Raw genomic sequence first — 21,763 nt, forward strand, 5'->3', positions numbered from 1 at the left:
GTGAGATTCTATGAAGTACCGGTGTGTGACGTCACAATCATTTGACGTGCTTTTTTAGTTTAATCGATAATTTTTAAATGGTTATTACACTTAAAACCAACAAAGGACGTGGATTTTACGTATTTTGGAAGACCCTCTATTTAATAATCACTGAGAAATAATTTATTTTTAGATAGAATATATTTTTAGATATAATAGAAATAGAAATTTTGATGTAGTCAAATACCCAATTTTCAAGAAATAATGTTTCTAGAAAAAGGTGTACGAAGCACCAATGCATTGTTGGACCAAACTAAAAACCTTGGTCCCACAATGCATTATTTTTTTAGAAACATTCGTTTTTGAAAATCCGCACGTTTTTCCCCCCGGGCTTTATATTCTCCAATGAAATAATGTCTATTTTGTTCAAAACCTGTACCTACATGTTTTTAATGTTTTTCACAGATAAACGAATTGCCAAAGCCGTCGTACTTGCAAAAGAAGCTGCGTGATTTACGCATTGGCACTCTGAATGACATAGAAACGGCTACTGAAGACACGTCAATCATTGAAGCCCTGCGGAAGTTTGTTAACAGACGCGTTTCAGCCCTTCCGCTCATTGACACTGAAGGCCGCCTGAAGGATATATACGCCAAATTTGATGTTATCGTAAGTATTCTTCCACATGCCTAATTGCCTCACACTTATGCCTTATTGCCTCACACTTAAGGTATGATTCCGAACCACGCTGCACACAGCAGCGCTGCCGCAACAGTGCTGTCACCAGCTGTCACAGCGCTGTCGCGGCACTACGCGTGCAGCGTGGTTCGGAATCATACCTTTATAAGACCACAGCGCTTACCACTGCGCCAGGGATGTCGTCAAATCCTATCATATTTGTTTCATTTCATATTACAGAATTTGGCAGCTGAAAAGACTTATAACAACCTTGATGTGTCATTGAAGAAAGCGAATGAGCACCGCAACGAGTGGTTCGAGGGCGTGCAAAAGTGCAAACTCGACGAGACGCTCTACGAAGTCATGGAAAGAATCGTGCGCGCTGAGGTACATAAATTCTTATGCTATTCCTTTAAAGACAGGCTAAAATATGGCAGGTGACTATGTTTTCAATTTACAATAAAGAAAGATTTAGTTTTTGTACAATACTATTATTGTAAATTAAAACCACTAATATTAGTTTAGTTTTTACATCTATCGGCACTTCGAGCACTTTATTAACATTGGCAAATCGGTAACACGACTTAGAAGTTTTAAGCCATCCCAAAATCGCCCATTGCGAGTCACTTTAACAAAAACCGGCTAAGTGCGAATCAGACTCGCGCACTGAGTATTTTATCGATATTTTTTACCATAAATCAAAAACTACTCACTAGATCTCGTTCAAACCAATTTTCGGTGGATGTTTGCATGGTGTACATCATATATTTTTTTTAGTTTTATCATTCTCTTATTTTAGAAATAACAGGGGGGGGGGGGGACGCACATTTTACCACTTTGGAAGTGTCTCTCGCGCAAACTATTTGTTTAGAAAAAAATGATATTAGAAACCTCAATATCATTTTTGAAGACCTATCCATATATGCCCAAGTAATGTTAGATAAAAGAGTATGGGTTTGATGAAAAAAAAAATTTGAGTTTCAGTTCTAAGTATGGGGAACCCCAAAATTTATTGTTTTTTTCTATTTTTGTATAAAAATCTTAATGCGGTTCACAGAATACATCTACTTACTAAGTTTCAACAGTATAGCTCTTATAGTTTCGGAAAAAAGTGGCTGTAACATACGGACGGACAGACAGACAGACATGACGAATCTATAAGAGTTCCATTTTTAGCCATTTGGATACGGAACCCTAAAAACTAGGCATGCTTCTTTTCAATATCGAAGGCTTATTAAATGCTTTTGTATTTTAGGTGCATCGTCTGGTAGTAGTGGACGAGGAGGACAAAGTGATAGGCATAATATCGCTGTCAGATTTGTTGATGTACCTTGTGTTGCGCCCCACTGGTGACTGCGAGGGCGCCAGTCTGCGCAACGAGCATGGACCTATAGAGGAAAAAGACGAAACCCCATCTCGAGACGACTCAGAGGACACAGGATCAAAGGCGGACCTCAATGTACACGGCGCAGAATCAAAAGACGAAATTGAGTGCCAAGAACTGAGTGTGGTTGAGTGAACTTAGAATCTAGTGTTAGTTTTAATTATTCTTTGTGCGAGCGTGGCTCTTTTCACAGATGGTTGTGATTATATAACTGTAGCGCGATAGATTTTGCTCGCGTTTGTTTTTGAAGTTTCATATTGGGGCGGGATCGCTATTAGGATCTAAAAGACTGTCTGTATCTCGACTGACAGCCAATTATGAAATAGGGATGTTGCCAACTAATACCATCAGCAAATGTATTAGTATTTGTATGAAATAATTTAATGCGACGGGTTGAAATGGCAATCGAGGTATAAGGCGGGGGGACGCTCCGCATACCCGCACGTCACTTGCGCTACCCCGCAGCGGGTTAGCGCGGGGGCTGTGTGGGTATGTGGGGCGTTCCCTCCCCGATTGCAATCTCGACCTGTCGCGAACTATAACTTCATTAACATTTAAATTCCTTATCTGTTTAATTAATAATTTAAAATGTAACACTTTTTTAAATTATTATCTTAATTTTTTTGGGACTTCTAACGACGTAGCCTAAATATTTACAATCTTAATAACTTACGGTATTAATTTAAATTAGTCAGTCAGTAATTCAGATGGTAAATAATTAGGCTGTTGATCCTATCTATAATCTGTCGATAACCGAGCAACGTTGTTACTTGTCCAAAATTGTGGTCTTTTAATTAACAACCTTGATAGATTAGGATAGATTATCTATCGATGGATTACGGATATATTGATTACTTATTAATTTCCGCCTTTAATGGATAGAAAATGAACAGGGAACGTGGGAATTACGTTTTACGTAATTTTGAAGACCCTCTATATAATCCCTAAAAAAAATTTTTTTTTCACATAATTTTTTTTTTCATCTCTATTGCAGATTGCATGTGGTTCATTTTCTGCTAAGCTGTCCGCTCTAAAACTGCATTCTGATTGCATACTAACTCGCAGTCGATTGGCAGTTGCGATACAGTTATGTGAGCTGCAATAAAAATTGTGAATTGAAGTCCGAATACAGACCGTCTGTGACCTTACTCTATTTACACCCCGAGTCTTTGAAAAGGGTTCTTTGTAAAAAACACTTTTTAGTATAATTTCCATAATTTCCGAACATCATTTTTAAGTAGGAAAAACTGACGCGTTTCGCGCAAGAGCGATAGTAAGCGGGTAATCCGTAAATAAAAGTGATTTTATACATAGGGTGTTTTATTTGTATGGTACAGAATGGGGAACTGTCAGACCAAAAATATCTTTTTTCTATTGACAACTACATAGGTATAGTTCAGTTTGGTCAAGCGTGAACATTCCATAAAAAACACATTTTTTTATAATATAAATCAACTTGTTTCATGTAAGGATTAACACTGGAATTCATATAGTCAAGATAGGGGCTACTACTCGACTATTCAAACGAGGTGTCATATTCTACTTTTTTACTTTTTACTTCGAGTCTGACTATGAATGCTGATGTTAATTATTATATCGTCACAAAAATCTGAACCGAGAAGTTTTTTCTCATACCTACATGTTTTCCTTAGATTTCCCCATACTGTCTTAAAAATAAAACACTGTATTTTTGTAATTCTGTTTCGACCCGCTTCGGCGATCGCGGCATTTTAACACTATCTCCATTTAATATTGTACTATTTATTTGCGTACTTTGGTCCGTATAATTGTTATTATTGTTAATTATTTTCTTAAAGCTTGTTTTTGTTAAGGTTGGTCTTATTAATGAAGACTCAAAGATGTCAACAGGCCTTAACATACATAATTAACACATGACACATAATCCAAAGCACTTGTAGTAATTAACACAGGTCCCGGAAAAAAATATTCCAGGAAAAATGGTTAGAGTGGGTTTATTTCATACCGGACCCGGTTTCAAAGAATTGTTGTATGATAATATTGTTTGAACTCGGCACGGCCCGGTCATGGTATAAAATAAATCAGGCCTTACTCGACCTTATATATATATAGGCTTTGTTGAGATCAGAGGTTTTAGATAACTTGTATATTTCGAGAAGTATGTCTCCATGTTTTAACTTTTTATATAGACTGTGTTTAGTTTAAGTCTGTTTTCTTTATATCATTTAATATTACGTAATACATAAAATTCGAATACGATTGATGTACCTATATTTTAATGATGCCTTTTTAGAGTAGTATCATTCAAGTAGGTACAGTAGGGGTAGGTACACACGATCTATCGTGACTTTAAAATCTTCAATTTTTTTTTAATTATCTTAAAACTGAATTTTAAGATGTAATACGGCTTCCTTATGTCTGAAATAGCAAAAATATTGGTCTTGGATTTATCGAAGTCATCAAGTTTTAAAAAAAATGTCAGTAAAACTTTTAGTTAACTTTTTAATGTTTATATTAAATTTTATTAATGACCAAAATTCGGATTCATTATTAGATATTTTACTAAAACACGACTTATATTCATTTGTGATTATAATTTTTATAGGTTGAATTTTTTAACTCTTTTTTGGATGTAGTTTTAAACGTATTATTTTAATTTTTGTTGATTATTCTTTTTATAAGCTTTTTAAACGGTAATATGGAAATGCCGATATATGTTTGATAATAATAAAATTACTATGAGCATAATATACCTACATCATATTACATTAGGATGTCATTTATATGATTTATGAATATATTTGTACCTATTGAGCAACATCTTGAAGTGTATGTCTGTAATTTCGAAATAACTATCTCATATTAAGCTCATATGGTTATTTGAACTATACCATAACTGAATCACTCGTTTTTAACATTTTTGTCTGTCTGTCTGCCTGTTTGAACGGGCTAATCTTCGGAACGGCTGACTACCAATACTGATAGGATTTTGAACCTGCCTGTTATATATTGACGTTGAAGGTACCTACGAAGTAAAGACTTTAGAAGCCGATACAGAATCTTACCAGTAGGCACAAGAAATATCACTCTCCAGATATATAACCAGAGGTAGTTATTTTGAAATGACAGACAGGCGCTTCAATTTTATTTATTTTTATATCGTTTTGTACGATGTCATCTAGAAGAAACTCCATTTTGTTATAAAATATATTTTTACCTATTTACGTGACGCCTTCATTTGTTTTGTCGGAAATAAGAACTTTATTCAAAGCTAAAAAATTAAGTTCCGACTAAAATCGACTTTAAATATCATTAAAAAGTTTGAAAAAAAGTTATATTTTTAGACATTTTTTGAAATCAAGCGGGCATAACACCTATGTTACGATGACATCGATACAATACAAACGATGGGATTAAAGAGCGCCCGAAGTCGGTTTTTCAAATAATACTGGTATTTTCAATTTTTTATATAACGAATCACTATGCGTTTCATCTGAGAGCACTGACATAATATTTGAAATTAATGTCGCACTAGATGTTAAATTCGAGATTTGTTTATGTAATTCTTAAATAATTTGATGGACAATAGTTTGTTGAAAATTAAAAAAAAAAACATTTAAATTTAAATCAAGCGAAAATTCAGTTGCTGATGGTACTAATTTTATAGGATTACACGTTGAGAACTACCTCGCCAGTGTTTTTCTCTATTGGAATGCATAGACAATATGTAATATGTGTTATATTTGTTTACATATTTCTATATTCCGTACCCTAATCTACTCCTCACTGTAAAGCTTATTTCACACTACGGGATGTAAATTACATTATAGTCCGGTCAAAATAGTCATTCAAGGTTACAATAATACACATGAGGCTTAAAATTGGTACGAATGATGGGAACACGGAATATAAATGAATGGTGGAAAAGTCCCAATCGATTTAATTGATGTTCTCAACATTCGTACCAATTTTTAGCCCTCTGCGAACTATTGTAACTTTGAATGTCTATTTAGACCAGACTATAATATAATTTATATCTCGTGTGTAATAACCTCAAGTTGAAACTTCGCAGATCGCAAGTACTATAACATGCGCTAAAGTATTATAAAATGTGTTATTAATTTATATATAGTTTAGCGATTAGCAATAACTTGTCTATTATATTAATTGTATTAATAAAGTAACATCTTAGTGTTAAAGTAGTAATTCGCTCGTAATAGCATCTATAATGTTCAAGTCACTTTTTTATGTTATTTTAAAATTACTTTGGAAACATTTGGTGTTTTTTGCTACGAAAAAACTATAAAACGCACATCTTTCATTGATCGTAAAGAATTACAAAAATAAAACTTGATTCCGTAAATGTTTGTTTCCTTGAATTTTCCCCTACCCGGTTGTCGCTTGCCGGCCCAGCGGGTTGATTCGCTAGCTCAGTGACCAACTGCACTGAATGATCTTCTTAATTTGCTTTATAGATTTTAGAAGCGAACACTGGATGATAGCTACCGAGCTCATTTGACGTTTATTTTCAATCCATTGCAGGTTTCCTACGAAAAATTATTTTAATAACACTCTGTGAAGCAGTAATGTAGCACCTAACTATGTCAAATCGATTGATGGGTATTATTCAATGTTGATCACTGAGTTAGCTAATCACTCCGCTGCCGCTGGTCTTCTAAATATATTAAAGGATAAAGGGCTGGATAAGGTATAAAGAGTGACTGACTGACTGATCTGTCAACGCACAGCTCAAACTTATGGACGGATGGGGCTGAAATTTGGCATGCGGCTAGTAGACAACCGCTAAGAAAGGATTTTTTGTAAAAACCCCTAAGGGCGGGTAAAATAGGGATTTGAAATTTGTGTAGTCCACGCGTACTAAGTCGCGGGTATAAGCTACTTATAATAATAGCACAGTTTAACGAAATACTACCAGTTGTTCGACGCCTTTGAAGTCGAGCGATGCCGCCGCTCGTGTAGGTATATACGTGTTCCTACGCAAATATGCAAGGGTTGTCACAAAATTGGGATTAAAATCGCGGGGAAATCGGTGAAATTTTTGACCCTTGTTCTGTTTAGAATTCGCATAGCATCCGTAGACAGAACAGTAATGCACCATTTTATGATAGAACTTACTAAACGACACTTAAAATATTTAAAACCACGCTCACGTAAACCCTCGTCCATCAAACGCGCATACTACGCGAATCTGCGCGCAGCGGGCCGCGCCGCCCGTGCTACGCAACCCACCCCACCGTTGCTCTGTACAAGTACATTCGTGATTGGACTGTATATTTCAAGGCTGTGATAATATGTAGGTAGATAGCTATCAGTATAGGTACACTGTGTTTGAAAAATATTAAAATTCGGTTTATTACTCTAAGGCCGCGATTACCTGTAAGTTTTATTTTACTCATTAGGTACTAATTAACAACTTTACTAAGGTAAAGGTATTTCCTTGTTAATGTTATTTACATTAGTAAAGTCGTAAGTTAATGATGTAAGGTACTTACGTGATTAAATTAACAGGTATATTCGCTGCCACTAGGATCATTTTGGCCTTATATGGAATTTGACTAAAACAATAGGTATAGGACGGATTCCTACTATCAAAAAAAGACTTCTGAATATTAGAGTTTTGGTGGCGTTTTTAGACCCAAACTGACCTTTCTGCATCGCCCTTAAGGTGCGTTTCCACTGAAGCGGAGCGGAGTAGAGACATGTTCAATCGAATAGGTATCATGTTATATATAAATGTGATGACGTGATAGTTTTAGCAATACTTAATCTTATTGATCCGAAACATGTGTTTTTTCAGCTTCACTAAGTTTCAGTGGAAACGCACCCTTCGAGTCTGCCACTGCATCGATAAGGCGTATTATTCCGATTTACGCAGCGCTCCGCGCGATGCTTGTAGACGTAATAAACTTATACTTGTGTACTTACGTAGTAGGTAGGTACAATTAATTTGGCCACATAAAATTTATTTTTGAGAGGTTAAAATAAAACTCCGTATCATTTATTAAACATTCTATTACAGTTTATTAAACTTACAGTATAGATATATATATCACAAAAAATAGTTCCGAATCATAGCAGCTATATACCTATATTATTTTCCACAAACGAATATTTCTCTTTGGTCCAAAATCTTTGTGGCGCTATAGCCACATTATTTTTAACATCAGGTCCAAATATATTATTATAATACGATACTGAAACTTTTTTTAAATAGGTATTTAGATTAGGTACTTATATACATAAAACTTAGGTATAGTCCGTACAAAATGACTCCTCACGCGCCATTTTAACTCTATGGGTCAACTGTCATGTCAAAAGTACGGTTCACCTTCAAAATAAGGCTACAATCGTACTTTTAACATGAAATTTGTAACAAAAAGTTAAAAAGGTGCGTGAGGAGATAAATTTTACACATTATAAACAGCTGTTTAAATGAAGTGACAAGTACCTAGTCATCATTTCATTCGGTCAAGTTATTATTTTTTAAATTTCATTATTAAATTTTAAATTAAATCTGTTTATTCCTCCTCCCTGCCTGGCATCTGTTAGTTATAAGAACAAAAATTGATATTTCTAAAAACCTATTAAAAAGATAGAATTGTTTTATAACTAAACAACCATTTGCGTCCATCAACCATCTTTAGAATTTTTTTATTTCTATACTTAATACCTAGGAGTCAAAAAGTAAAAATGTTCAATTTATTAGATACGCATCGCAGTAACAACGCTGCATTCTGGTGACGAGACTAGATAAAATTAATAAAGTCCACTTGTGGAAAAATTGCCAGACGCGAGCAAATTATTACAAAAAATATTTTACGCACATGATTAATGTTTTTATGAAAATGATCTTTATAATCGCATTCATTTAATTTCTATAAATTTTATTTTCTAATACATACCTACAAAAATCTTACAAACATCCTATCGTTAATACGAAACCACACTCCTATAATAAAGAATTGGCAAGAAGGCAAGAATTCGAGTCATTTGAGATATATTTACTAAGTACTAAGTAGGCATATTTAAGCCTGCAGACTCCGGTGTACTGGAGTACCTATCTACTCGTAAGTAATGCATGGTAATTGTGTATATAGAAATGAAGGTCGGTACATGTTGTTACCGCCTTTTGAGGTTCGTTCTATTTATCCAAAGTTTAAAAAAGTTCGGTAGTAATTTTTGCCAACTCTTTATATTTTAAGATCAGCTGCAGTGATTCGGAACATAAGAACAGTGACAGCGTAACGAGACAGCTGGATGGCTGCTTTGGGAACAATAGGATAGCATGCACAGTTAGTTAATTATGCTAACACGAAGGATTATATTTATCTAACGCTAAAGAAGAGACTTTCCTGTAACATTTAGGTATCGATACTATCTGATGATAAATGACGTTGAGCCGTTGAATCGAGATATTATAACTTAGAAAGTAAACGTAGTCGTTAGAATTAATATACGTAACTACGCGGTGTTGTATAGAAACTTGATACGGCAGAGCTGTAAGATGGGCTGTCGAAATATCGTACCAGACTAGACCTGAGTCAACTTAGAAATTATGAATTTTCAAATTGACCCTACCAGTAATCGGTCCCGTAAATGGTGAAAAAAATCCTTAAGTATCGGGTAAGTAGGTATATTAGTTCGGTCCTGAACCAATATATTATTTTAATTCCAATTTTATTAATTCCGATAATATAACCCGAGCAGTCTCAGTTAAGCTAAAGCTAGTTATTAACAGTATAATAAGTAAAGCCTTCGTCTCCTTTTTGCGGTTTATTTGAACAGATCAGAACGGAATAGATAGACGAAAATAGATTGCTCAAGACAGGGTTTATTATTTTCTCCTTAATCGTGGTGAAATATTGAATAATGTCACCCACTTTGCTTTTTATTGGCCTACGCACCACTTTAACCGCCTGTCATCCTACTGGGCTCATAATGGGGATCATACTAAGCTAGTTAAACAATTGCTTGAACAATTACCTTTCTTTAAATGTTACAGAATAGCCTCTTTTCTTACAACCTTTATAGAATACATGGAGGCCACGGAAAATAATTTTATTGCACTGAATTGGACACATTATACTATTACGCTGGAAAAGTTATGCCATTGAGAATTACAGATACTATTCGAAGCGCCCCACTGTGCGTACCGGGAATTAAAATTGACACTGTGTTAAATGGTTTTCGTGTTGACGATATGTTGACAGGTGTCTCATCACTAACATTTAGTTCCGAGTACGCTCACATGACGCTCACTGTTGCTATCAGCACCATAATGACGAAAATCAATATGATACAAAAACGGCAACCACAAGTCCAGCGTGCTTGTGTTAGTAGACGTCAGTGTTTTGTTGTAATATCGAAACGGAACTGAAGTCGCAATAAATCGGGATATCCGCTATCTAGAAACCAGAAAAAAAATTGGCATGATTTATTAAATTAATTTTTAAAGAAACAAATGTGCCTTTTTCTGAAAAATATTTGTTTTTTTATCATTTTGACGATTAAGTCAACAAAACTTCTCCGAAAGATTTGTAACTAATTTGATAGCATTTTTGACCTCTTCTACAATAGGGATCGTGATAATTTTTCGACCACCCTGAACATAATTATACTGTGTGCGCTGCGATAAAAAATGTTATTAAGTAGGTAGGTATATGCTATAATTATAAATTATATTATAAATCTACAATACACATACATAAAATATATATATTGTCAATAAGTGTTTATAAAACTATCCGTGGCCATAGCGTAGAATCGTAGCGTAGAAATAGTACCTACCTATTTTATCTCTTACACATCGATTTCAATAACATACCCTTATAATAGGTAATACATAGATAACAAACAGGATTAAAATAATATCTTCATGATACCTTAATGCGAAATAACAATAAATAATAATTGTGACTTTGTTTCTTATGACACTAAATGCATATTGGTTTGACAAAATAAGTAAACGATTGAGCATGTTGAACTCTTAACTACAGACTACAATAAAATAATATCACGGGCAGAGATCAAGTAGTAATGAGTAATATGTTTATTATAGACATGTAGGTAATTTGGAATTTTAATTTGGCACGTTTAAGCAAGGCAAAATGGAGTCTGTTACATGAAATAGGCTTCATTAGGTACCTTCTTAATGTTAATAACTAGTTGGTAGTATGTTATGTCAATAAAATTACTTTGATAAATGTTCTGATATGTTTATTTCAGAAATATTCTTGCTTTTCTTTATGTAGGCCTTTAGATACGGTACATATCGTAAATAGTGTCAAAGGTGAATGCTTTGCAATGTAGTCAGGTTGACCTTAATTGCATGCATTCTCGTTAATTTAGGTAAGTGCGGATAGGTATATAGTATATTCCACTATTATGTTGTGACTAGGTACTGTGTGATCCTTACCCGGTACTTATATCCACTATGGACGAATACACTGGTTTTTTGTGAAATATAAAACCCAAAAAGTTAGCTTAAGCTTAAGTTAGCTTTAGCTTAAATTAGCTTAAGTTTGTTACTATATAGTGAAATTTGTATACCTATCTGATTTCTTTTGAGAATAAATTGTTTAACCACAAAAAGTGGTTCTACCTATGTCCATTATATACTTTGAAACCAGCCTACCGATGTGCCCCAAAACTATTTCATTAGAAAGGCAATAATGAGAAGAAGTATGTTTTTAGCACTCGCCGGGTATTCGTACAAATTAAAAAGAGACGCGATTGCACTCGAAGACCATGTTGTGCCCATGTTAATAAGAATTATTTTTACTTCCTAAATCCATACCTAAAAAGAGTCATGACGGTCTTCAGTAATTTTATAAGAAATTAGAGAGATGTTTTTTTGACTCCTTTCTGCATTACTGAAACGTGTCTAGATGGTTACAGATTATTAATGTATTAATATTATAATGGTCAAGGGTCATTCATATTTCCTATGATTAATTTCATAATAGCTTCACTTATGATTAGGTATACGTATGTAATTCGTATGCTGTTATTTTCTTTACCAGGGCATGTTGCAAAGGCATAGGTAATAACAGGGGTGAATCATCCTAATAATCTATTAATAATCTGCACCTTTCTGTACTGTGGAAATGCACAACATCTAACATCAATTATAACATTATTACGTGGTTACGTGAATGCAACATTTAGTTATACATATCTATTACGATTATATGCTTCGATCTATCGTCTAACAAAATAAAATGCGATAAATATGAATCGCAATCAGTGCAGTGACTGTCGCCATGCACCTAATACAGACCGCTGGGTGTTATATTTTATAAATTCGAGATTCCATTTTCTTCGAATACGTTACATTGTTTCATAAGTCCCAACTACAATCTCGCAGAACTTAAAAAGGTATCATACCTAGACAGTTTTATTACTTCATATCAATTTAAAAATTTACGCACGTCACAAGTTATAACCAATCCCATATATCTAATAAACATTCCTCCTGTATACCTATTCCTAATTTTAAGGCCTTTACCCAATTCATTGTTTCCAATTTTTTTTCCAAATTGAAGGAATTTCTATTCCTTATTAATTTTGTAACGAAACATTTCTACCGATTAGTTATTACAATTGTATTTCATTAACCATCATTATTTTAGCTCTTTTCGAAAAGCCATTAGATGCCCTACAAGATATATATTCAAAATAACAACAACGTTTGTGAATAAGTTCTAGGTAGGTAATTATGATCAAACATATTTTTGTAGAATAATGTCTGGTATATTTTTAGTAAGTAAATTTTGTAAAGTGTTCAAAGTAAGTATATTTTCATTCATATTCTAATTTCTAACTAACAAACAAATGGCTCTTTATCATGATTATAAAGATTATAGGATATTTTTAATTTTTTTTTTCTAATTTAATATTATCATTGAGCCTTTAACCTGCAAATGCATGATTACTTAGATTTCGTAGCGCCTAGAGCTGCGTACATACCTAATTATAGTGGCGGATTATGATTTTCACAGGCCCGAGGCATAATCTGTTCCTTTCCAGCCCATAATCTGAGCTGATCATAATCTGTTACAATTGGAAATTGCAGATTTTTTTGATTGCTAGTGATTTAATTATAAGAAAAGTACTGTAAAGAAATAAAACAATATTCTCAGATACAAAAAATAGTTGTTTCCATTTAATCACATTCTTTGATTAAGAAAGTTAAGTAGTTTTTTTGCAAAAACTGTGCTGGTACTCGTAGTACTCGAACAGGAAATCATCAATCAGATACTCAATACACTTACTAGATTCCAAAATGAAAAGAAAATAATAATATAATTATGAAATAAAAGCGTGAGTGAAGCCAGTGCAAAAATTTTCCTTTAATTTACTTAAAACAATCTTCAAGTACTCAATTTTTTTACGGGCCTTCAACTTGAATTAAAGGCCTCTCGATTCAAACTATTAGCTCTTAGGGACGTACCTAACAAACATTTCAGCCTAAATTGGGGATTTCACGATAAACAGGATAATACTTTATTATGATTTGGAATCCATGGTGGCATGGACTTGCGGCGACATCATGTACATTGATACGTCAACTACCATATAAATTACTATAAATTACAGATTCTAACGGTCGCTGTCGACTAAGTCGCTGGGCGACTAGTCGACCGTGCGTAATAGCTCTTCGAATAATAGCCCTGAAGCTAGTGCCTCTTGCGCCTAAGAATTAATCCGCCACTGCCTAAGAAACATTAAAAAATATATATAACCCTTTGCATGCAACAACATTTCAGCTGACAAAATACCTACTACTTACGTAGTAATATCGACAGAGTGAAACAAAGCGATTTAAAAAAATCGGTATTATTGGGTGCCTATATCAAATGTCACTAACTAATAATAACTTTCGCTTCGTGACAAGTAAGTATGAAGTAACGTCGTCTCGTCAGTAAAAGCATTACATTATAAGGTTAAGAATAGTTTAAGTATTACATAAAATATCACATTTCAGAGAAAGTCTCCTAAACGAATTAAAATAATCGTTTTTAGGTATAATAAAGATTTGAACTATCAACGTTTAAATATTGTATGAAAAGAAATAGGTAAAAAAAACATTTACCGTGCTTAAAATTCTCAAAATTAAAAATTCATATGATATGTTTCTGGCTTAAAATTTTGAATTGTTTTAACTACTCAACCCCTATTTTATTTTTAATAGATATTTTATTTGTAAATAAAGTATTCTATTTAATTCTTTTGTTGATATAGGATAACAATCATCAAAGTAGAACAAGCATCAAGTAAAGTTAATAAATTCGGGACATTACATTACTGTGAAAGATGTACTCCACGTCACTACAGTAAATACAATCTATTTTTTCTTTAGTAATTTCTAAATACTTCAATGTATAAATAAAGCTTGAATGTGTATATGTATAAATAAAAATATTAGTAATTTCTTTTATTTAAAGAGTAGTCTTAAATATCATAGATAACAAACAATACTGTCAATCCTAAAATAAAGTAGTTTTCAGATGATTTGGCAGGTAGAAACCGAATTATATTTCTCATTAAGTTGAGACGCTTACCTACTCAAATCCAATATTATGATATTATGTACCAGTCTTGAGATCAGATTTTAAAATAGTCAGTATAAGTAGTAATAAATCTTTTATGGAAGTAATTAAATTTTTAATAATATTTAATTAATTTTTTATCAGTAGCAAATTTCGATACCAAATATTTTAGAGAAATTTTAACGTTCAGACCTTTATCACACCTTTTAGAAAAGATCAGTTCGCCGATTGCCGTATCGCTTTAAACCAACTTTAAACCATTTGGCTTTAAATTAATAGATTAACACAATGAGATGGAATAAGATAGACGGAACGTGTCGTCGAAAGGTGGTTGAGAAACCTTGTTTATTTTTGTGCGTGTAATCTAGAACTCCTAGGTATACTTATTTCTTTGCGATAAAGAACTAAACACGAGAATTTGCAAGTGACGTATTTAAAATTACCGTTCATGGACGCACGCTGGAAGAGCTGTGCGATACAAAATGCGTTATTAACCGACTTCAAAAAAAGGAGGAGGTTCTCAATTCGTCGGAATCTTTCTTATTGTAGCGATTCGAAGCGCCCCACCGAGCGTGTTTACTAGAAATAAAAATTTACACTTTGTGTCAAATGGTCTTCGTGTGGGTACTATGTTGACAGACCTCTCATCAGTCATTACTAACATTTAATTATTCCGAGTACGCTTACATGACGCTCACTTAAGTTGCTCCAAAAACAGGTCAGTAATTGCAGATCCAGCTTGCTTGACTTATTAGAAGTCAGTATTGCCTTGGTACTCTTACTTAAATTTGTATTTTTTCCATTACCTCTCACATGTTCCGTCGATCTTTTTCTACATAATAAGACATTTTTATTCATAAAATATGTATGGGTATCTAATATTAAACGTATGTTTAATGAATAATTATGAAAAAAATACCTAATAATAAATGGGTACGATACGAAATTAAATATATGTTAATAAAATTAATACCTACTGCTACTAAATGCTTTTGGCCTTAAAATCATACAATATTTTAATGTGCGCTTATTTTCGCAAGTAAATAATTAATATCTACCCGTAAATAAATAATTGTAAGTTTAAGAGTGGCCGGTTTGATTTAGTCCCAGTTGTCGTATGTAGCGTCCGGATATGCCCATGGCGGTCGGCTTGAGGTGTGGGAGGTCGTCATGTTAGTACGCTCGTTGTATCTATAAATATTTATATATAAATTTTGTATTGAGCACCTATAAGCTAGCTACGCTTCCTCTACGTCCGCGCACCAACCGTGCTTGCACGCTAATCTTGAACGTTTTTATCAATACGAACATAAGGGATGATTTATGCTAGATCGAGCTGGGCCCGACGACGATCCACGGATTGCAATTTTGCATGAAGAAACGTAATACGGACGAGGCTCGGATGACTCGGACACAGCGCGGTCTAATGTGACCTCATACAAATTCCTAATCTGGTGCCACGGAAGCGGCATGGCTCGGGCCCGGCACGGTCTAGCATAAATCAATCATCGTTATTGCGTTCGAAATGAGACTCTGCATGTCAATTGTCAAACCCTTCTCACGCTGAGAGGAGACCCGTGCTCTGTAGTGAGCCGGTGATGGGTTGATCATGATGATGATGTCAATTGTAATTTGAAAATAATTCTAGTTTGCAGGGAAAATATTTAGCAAATTAAAATTTATTTAACTAAAGTCTTAGGTCCCAACTCTAATGTTGCACAAAATCTATTGAAAATAGATAAAAAATATACTAAAGTCATTCCTATTCTTAGTTTAAACGTATTATAATATCCACTATTGGAGCAGCTGACGCGAAGTCTCTTGGCATTCTAAAAAAGAAGTGGATACGCAGCTTAAAAGCATCAAATAAAACTTCCATTAAATTTATTTAGACGATGAAAATAGCAATTATTGATAAGTGGTACAACATACCGGGTTTCCACCTGCTTATAACCTGAGATGTGGCTGGTTGACTGCACTGGTTCCAAGTCAGCTACATGCCATGCGAGAAGAGGGTCCGAGAATCTGTAAGAACAATGCAGAAATCCAAAGTTACTTATTTACATATTTTATGTCTAAAAATCAGTGCTTGGCTCATAAACATTAAAAAAGTTTTTTAAATACAGTTGCTCAAAAAGTGGCGTATTGCAGGGACGTATAGCGTTCGGGGTGTGGGCTATTACATACTCGTGCTTTTTTTTTTTACCTTTCCGAACTCGTGCGTTCTCTTTCCCAACTGTCAAAATAATGTCTATTAAAAAGAAAAACCAACCATGAAGTTTTTACTAAAAAAAATCATAGAAGTTTTTATGATTCATGCAAATACGTAGATATATTTCTTAAAAGAAGCTACTAATTTGTTTTAATATCAGATTTAATGATTTGATTGAATGAGTTTGGTTAGGTTTCATTTCATTTCATCTCATTAAATTTCATTTTCATTTCATATCAATAAAAAACTTCTACTGAAGACTTGGCTGTATGGGCATATAGTTCCCTTTGCCTACCAGAATGGGCGAAGAAAAAAAAACTCTGCTTATATTCTACGGTTGGCGCCATTTTTCAGAAATTTTCTTTGCGAGTTTAGTTGTTTGTTGCACAAAATGAGTAATTTCGACCTAGTTTTTTTGAATTAACACCACAGGAACCGAGTATAAGTACACAAAATGCTTCGGAGAACATTTTGCCGGAAAAGTCAAAAAGTCGCTACATATCTACATACGACGAATTTATTGCGTGGAGAGAAGAGAAAAAAGCAAATAGTTTTTCAGAAAATGTTAAGTTAGTTGAGTTTATTATGTTTTTATTATTTTATTAAATTGCTTCATTTTTCGCAACTGTATTAATAATAGTCGTTCAGTACACGTGCGGAACCGTAATTGCAACTTGTTCCGACTGTCAACCCTCGCCTTCGGCTGCGCTTCGGGCTCGGGTAGACATTTGTCGGAACTCTTTGCAATGACAGCCTTTCCAAACTTGTAATGAAATATACTATTATTATGCGTATAATATGACTTTTCATGCGCCATTTTAACTTTATGTGTCAATTGTCATGTCAAAAGTAGGTACGATTTTAGTTTTACCCTTGAGTGGAACCCTCGTAGCTTTAGTTTTAAGTTTGCGTAATAATTATCACCACTATATCTTACAAATCCAACAACTGACCATCGAAAAGAGTAATTTATTACCTATTTTGGATAAATCATTTGACTTTGACTTTGACTAGTTTAAAGGTTAACCGTACTTTTGACATGGCTGTTAATCCATAGCATTAAAGCTGCACATAAAATGTCGTTTTCTACGGACTATATTTCACTTCAATAGCCTCAATCAAAAAAAACCGGCCAAGTGCGACTCGCGCACGTATTACAGTCATATGTATTTGCCATTTTTTACGATAAATCAAAAAATATTATGCATAAAAATAAATAAAAAATGTTCCCACTTGGTATATTAATCTTAAAACGCCACACTATTTCATACAAGCTTTTATACAGAATAGGTATGTTTGAACAACAACAACAAGCTTTAAGTTGCTTTAAAGCAACTAGCTAGCTTAAGCTAGCTTTAAGTTTTATTGTGTAACATTTGTAATAAAATAAAAAGTTGCTGATTTGATTAGTTAACAATATCACTACCTATTGGCATCGCGGTTTGAGTTTGGGCCCTTCGGACTTACGTATCATGGTTGCCATACAGTCCAGTGCCATCGCCTTCGAAGATGTTGCGGTCTCCAGTAGTCAGGGGCTTGTTGGACGCAGGTGGGATGGTGGTGCGGTCCAAGGGGTTTGGTGGTGGTGGAGTAGGAGCCCGAGGCATCGGCGGGTTCGTTTCCAAAGTCGAATTCTTAATTCCGTACTTGAAGTACATTATCAGACCTAAAACGCAATGACGACTCCTTTTATTTATTTTTCTAAAAACGTACCCTGGGCGAAAACCTAGTCAAAACCAGTAGGTAATTATATAAATAAATACTAAACTTTTAGTATAATTATTATTCGTTATTAATACATTAAAATATTTGTCATTATTATTAAAAATTAATTGTTTCACGGTTACAAAAAAGTTTAGTAATTCCTGGTGGTGTCTTTTTCCTCAGCAGTTATCTTATGTGTGTATTCATAAAAAAACATTTCAAGCGGGCTTAAAAATTTACGAAAACATTTTGTACTCGTATTTATGACTAAAACTAACTTAAAAATATTGTAAATAACACGCAATTTATGCTAACAACAAGTTACATACTCTTTATAATAATTTAAGCTATTGTAGATAAATAACATAAGGTGAAATTGTAAGAAAATTTTTCGCACCCCTGGAAGAAACACCCTTTGCAATACAGATTTTCCTAGTGCAGAGGGTAGGGACTCATAATTATTAACGTGTCCCTAACGAAATTAAATATATCTACTATAAATTATTATTATTATAAATAAAATATTAATTCGCCAAAACATTACGTAAGTACACAGACGATTAAAAACAGTTATTACCAACAATCATCCAGACGGTGAATCGAACAAGAGTCAGAATAGATAGATTAAGAATGAGGTAAATGTTGACTAGAATAGCGATGGCTGGAACAAAGGGCAGACCGGGCGCCGCGTATACCAGGTGGGCGCTGAAATTGAAAAGATAACGTTCTGGCAATGGATATTGCTATGCTGCGTTTCCACTATTTTCGCGCAGCAACTATGTGACATCTGAATCGGAGAACATCAATGTGTTGAAATTTAGGTTCGATCCCGGGCACGCATCTCTAACTTTTCGGAGTTATGTGCGTTTTAAGTAATTAAATATCACTTGCTTTAACGGTGAAGGAAAACATCGTGAGGAAACCTGCATGCCTGAGAGTTCTCCATAATGTTCTCAAAGGTGTGTGAAGCCTACCAATCCGCACATGGCCAGCGTGCGAGCGAGGAGACCAGGACTCTGTAGTGAGCCGGTGATGGGTTGATCATGATGATGATGACGACATAAATAAATAACTTATGTAAAGTGTATTGGGTACTTAACCTATTTTAAAATAGTTTTGTACCAAAATGATAAAAGGGAATCCTTATGTTGCGACATCATCTGTCTTCCCGTAAGTTACAGCTGCGCATTTTAAATCGCAGCATTATTTTATTTATAACATCATCTCATCTTGAGACCTTTAACGCTTATTTTTGTACCTTATTCATTTATTTCATTGCTGAAAACAAGATTGGATTTCAATTTCAGTGTTCTCTTTGATAAAAAAATATAATTTATGTTATTTAAAAGTAACATCTTCGAGCATTGCTATTATTTTGCTGAGATAATTTTCCTTATTTATCAAAAGGTAAGTAAATATTTTTCCGATCTGGTACAGTATCATAATCATTGCGGGGGACTGGGGAATAATACTTTACGGTCTCGTAATTACATAAAGTAAAATGGACTAAGGGCCAGTGCGTGCCACACCTTCGTTATTTTATAAACGCTGAATTTCTCCTTTTGAAATGCGAAACCCTAAAAACGGATCTTTAAAAACCTAAATACGCAAAGTACGCAAACGTAAGAAAACGCAGGAAAAACCTTGTATACCTATAAAATTATGATTCATCATCATCATCATCATCATCAACTAATAGACGTCCACTGCTGGACATAGGTCTCTTGTAGGGACTTCCACACGCCACGGTCTTGCGCCGCCTGAATCCAGCGGCTCCCTGCGACTCGTCTGATGTCGTCCGTCCACCTAGTGGGGGGTCCAACGCTGCGTCTTCCAGTGCGAGGTCGCCATTCCAGCACCTTGGGACCCCAACGTCTATGGGTTGTACGAATTAAATATAATAATATTATGATTACGATCAGGTAATTGGCTATTTTACTACTTTTGATAAGATAAAAATAATGACGTATGCTGAAAAAATATTAAAATCCAACAAAGATTTACAAAGTTACAGGCATTTTAATTTTGGAGTGGGAGGGTCTTCTATTCCTGTCTCGCAAAACGAAAATTTGTATGAAACCGCACGAAGCTCCTATGGCATTAGTCACAACGACGTCATAATTCTATATCGCTATCTCTGTCTAATTAGAAATATTTAAATGCTTATAACTTTTTTGTTATTATTTGATCGATTTAATTAGTTTTTTTCAGTTTTCGTCATTATTTTTATCCTAGTTTATAATAAAGTAATTAAAAAAAATGAGTCAAATGCCCAATTTAGTAAAATAATTACCGATTTTGTGGTTTTCGGGAGATGGCAAGTAGAATGATGAATATGGCCAGGATCAGAAGTATCATGAGGACAGCAGTGAAAGTAGACTCGCTTGGACTTCCATAGGCAGCCAACATGTCGAAAATGATCACCAAAACGTACATCAGACCAACGGCTTTGATGACGTAAAAACCTGAAAATACCACTAATGGTTCATATACCTATACCTACTTATTCTACCGCAATATGCAGAAGACAGTAAGATTACAGATTATGCAGAATATCTGAGTCCGATAATTTGTAAATAAAAAAAACGGGCTGAATTGAGAACCACCTCCTTTTTAGTCGGTTAAATTTTTTTTAAGAATATTAGCCACGTTAAATGACTAGTAATCCCCTTTCCTCTCCAACTAAGCGTCAGGCTTGTGCTAGGAGCAGGTACGACAATAGTGTAACGGGCGGGGTTTGAACCGTCGACCTTTCGGTTTTCAGTCCACTCCTTTACCGGTTGAGCTATTGAGGCTCTAAAATGTAACCTATGTCACCCGGACCATAAGAACACCTCATTCATTAAAATCGGCCCTGTAGTTTAGCCGTTACAGTGGAACACACATAGATACAAACATACATACATACACACATCTAATTAAATAATAAATAAATAATAATAATAAATAATAGACAGCCAAAATCATAACCCTTCCTTTTGGCTTTACCGTAGTCGGGTAAAAACCGGTCAAGGGCGAGTGGTACTCAAACACGAAAGATTCCATTCCATTGTACAAAATATAAGACTATGTACTTTTTTTTTTTTTTTAATTCATCATCTTGGTTTATTTTTTATTATTTGTTGTTATAGCGGCAATAGAAATACACAGTCTGTAAACATTTCATCTCTATCTATTAAGTACTGTTCACGAGATACAACCCACTTACAGACAGACGGATGGACAAGCGGACGGACAGCGGAGGCTTAGTAATAT

The 21,763-nt window shown here is 34.3% G+C and overlaps 2 protein-coding genes across 2 annotated transcripts in view; one reads left to right on the forward strand and one right to left on the reverse strand.

Moving 5' to 3' along the window:
• Positions 1–6,383, forward strand: part of LOC117995838 (uncharacterized) — a 93,414-nt gene extending 87,031 nt beyond the window's left edge. The window contains exons 15-17 of the mRNA XM_034983856.2: positions 445–648; positions 898–1,044; positions 1,913–6,383. Coding sequence (XP_034839747.1) covers positions 445–648; positions 898–1,044; positions 1,913–2,176 — 615 coding nt within the window. The 3' untranslated portion in view covers positions 2,177–6,383. The remainder of the gene's footprint in view (positions 1–444; positions 649–897; positions 1,045–1,912) is intronic.
• Positions 6,384–8,062: 1,679 nt separating this feature from the next.
• Positions 8,063–21,763, reverse strand: part of LOC117995690 (solute carrier family 7 member 14) — a 99,260-nt gene continuing 85,559 nt past the window's right edge. Inside the window, exons 14-18 of the mRNA XM_069509055.1 lie at positions 20,802–20,973; positions 19,086–19,213; positions 18,272–18,470; positions 16,525–16,617; positions 8,063–15,783 (exon numbers count right to left, since the gene is read on the reverse strand). Coding sequence (XP_069365156.1) covers positions 15,693–15,783; positions 16,525–16,617; positions 18,272–18,470; positions 19,086–19,213; positions 20,802–20,973 — 683 coding nt within the window. The 3' untranslated portion in view covers positions 8,063–15,692. The remainder of the gene's footprint in view (positions 15,784–16,524; positions 16,618–18,271; positions 18,471–19,085; positions 19,214–20,801; positions 20,974–21,763) is intronic.

The sequence above is a fragment of the Maniola hyperantus genome, chromosome Z (assembly GCF_902806685.2).
Source record: "Maniola hyperantus chromosome Z, iAphHyp1.2, whole genome shotgun sequence".
NCBI classification, from domain to species: Eukaryota; Metazoa; Arthropoda; class Insecta; order Lepidoptera; family Nymphalidae; genus Maniola; species Maniola hyperantus.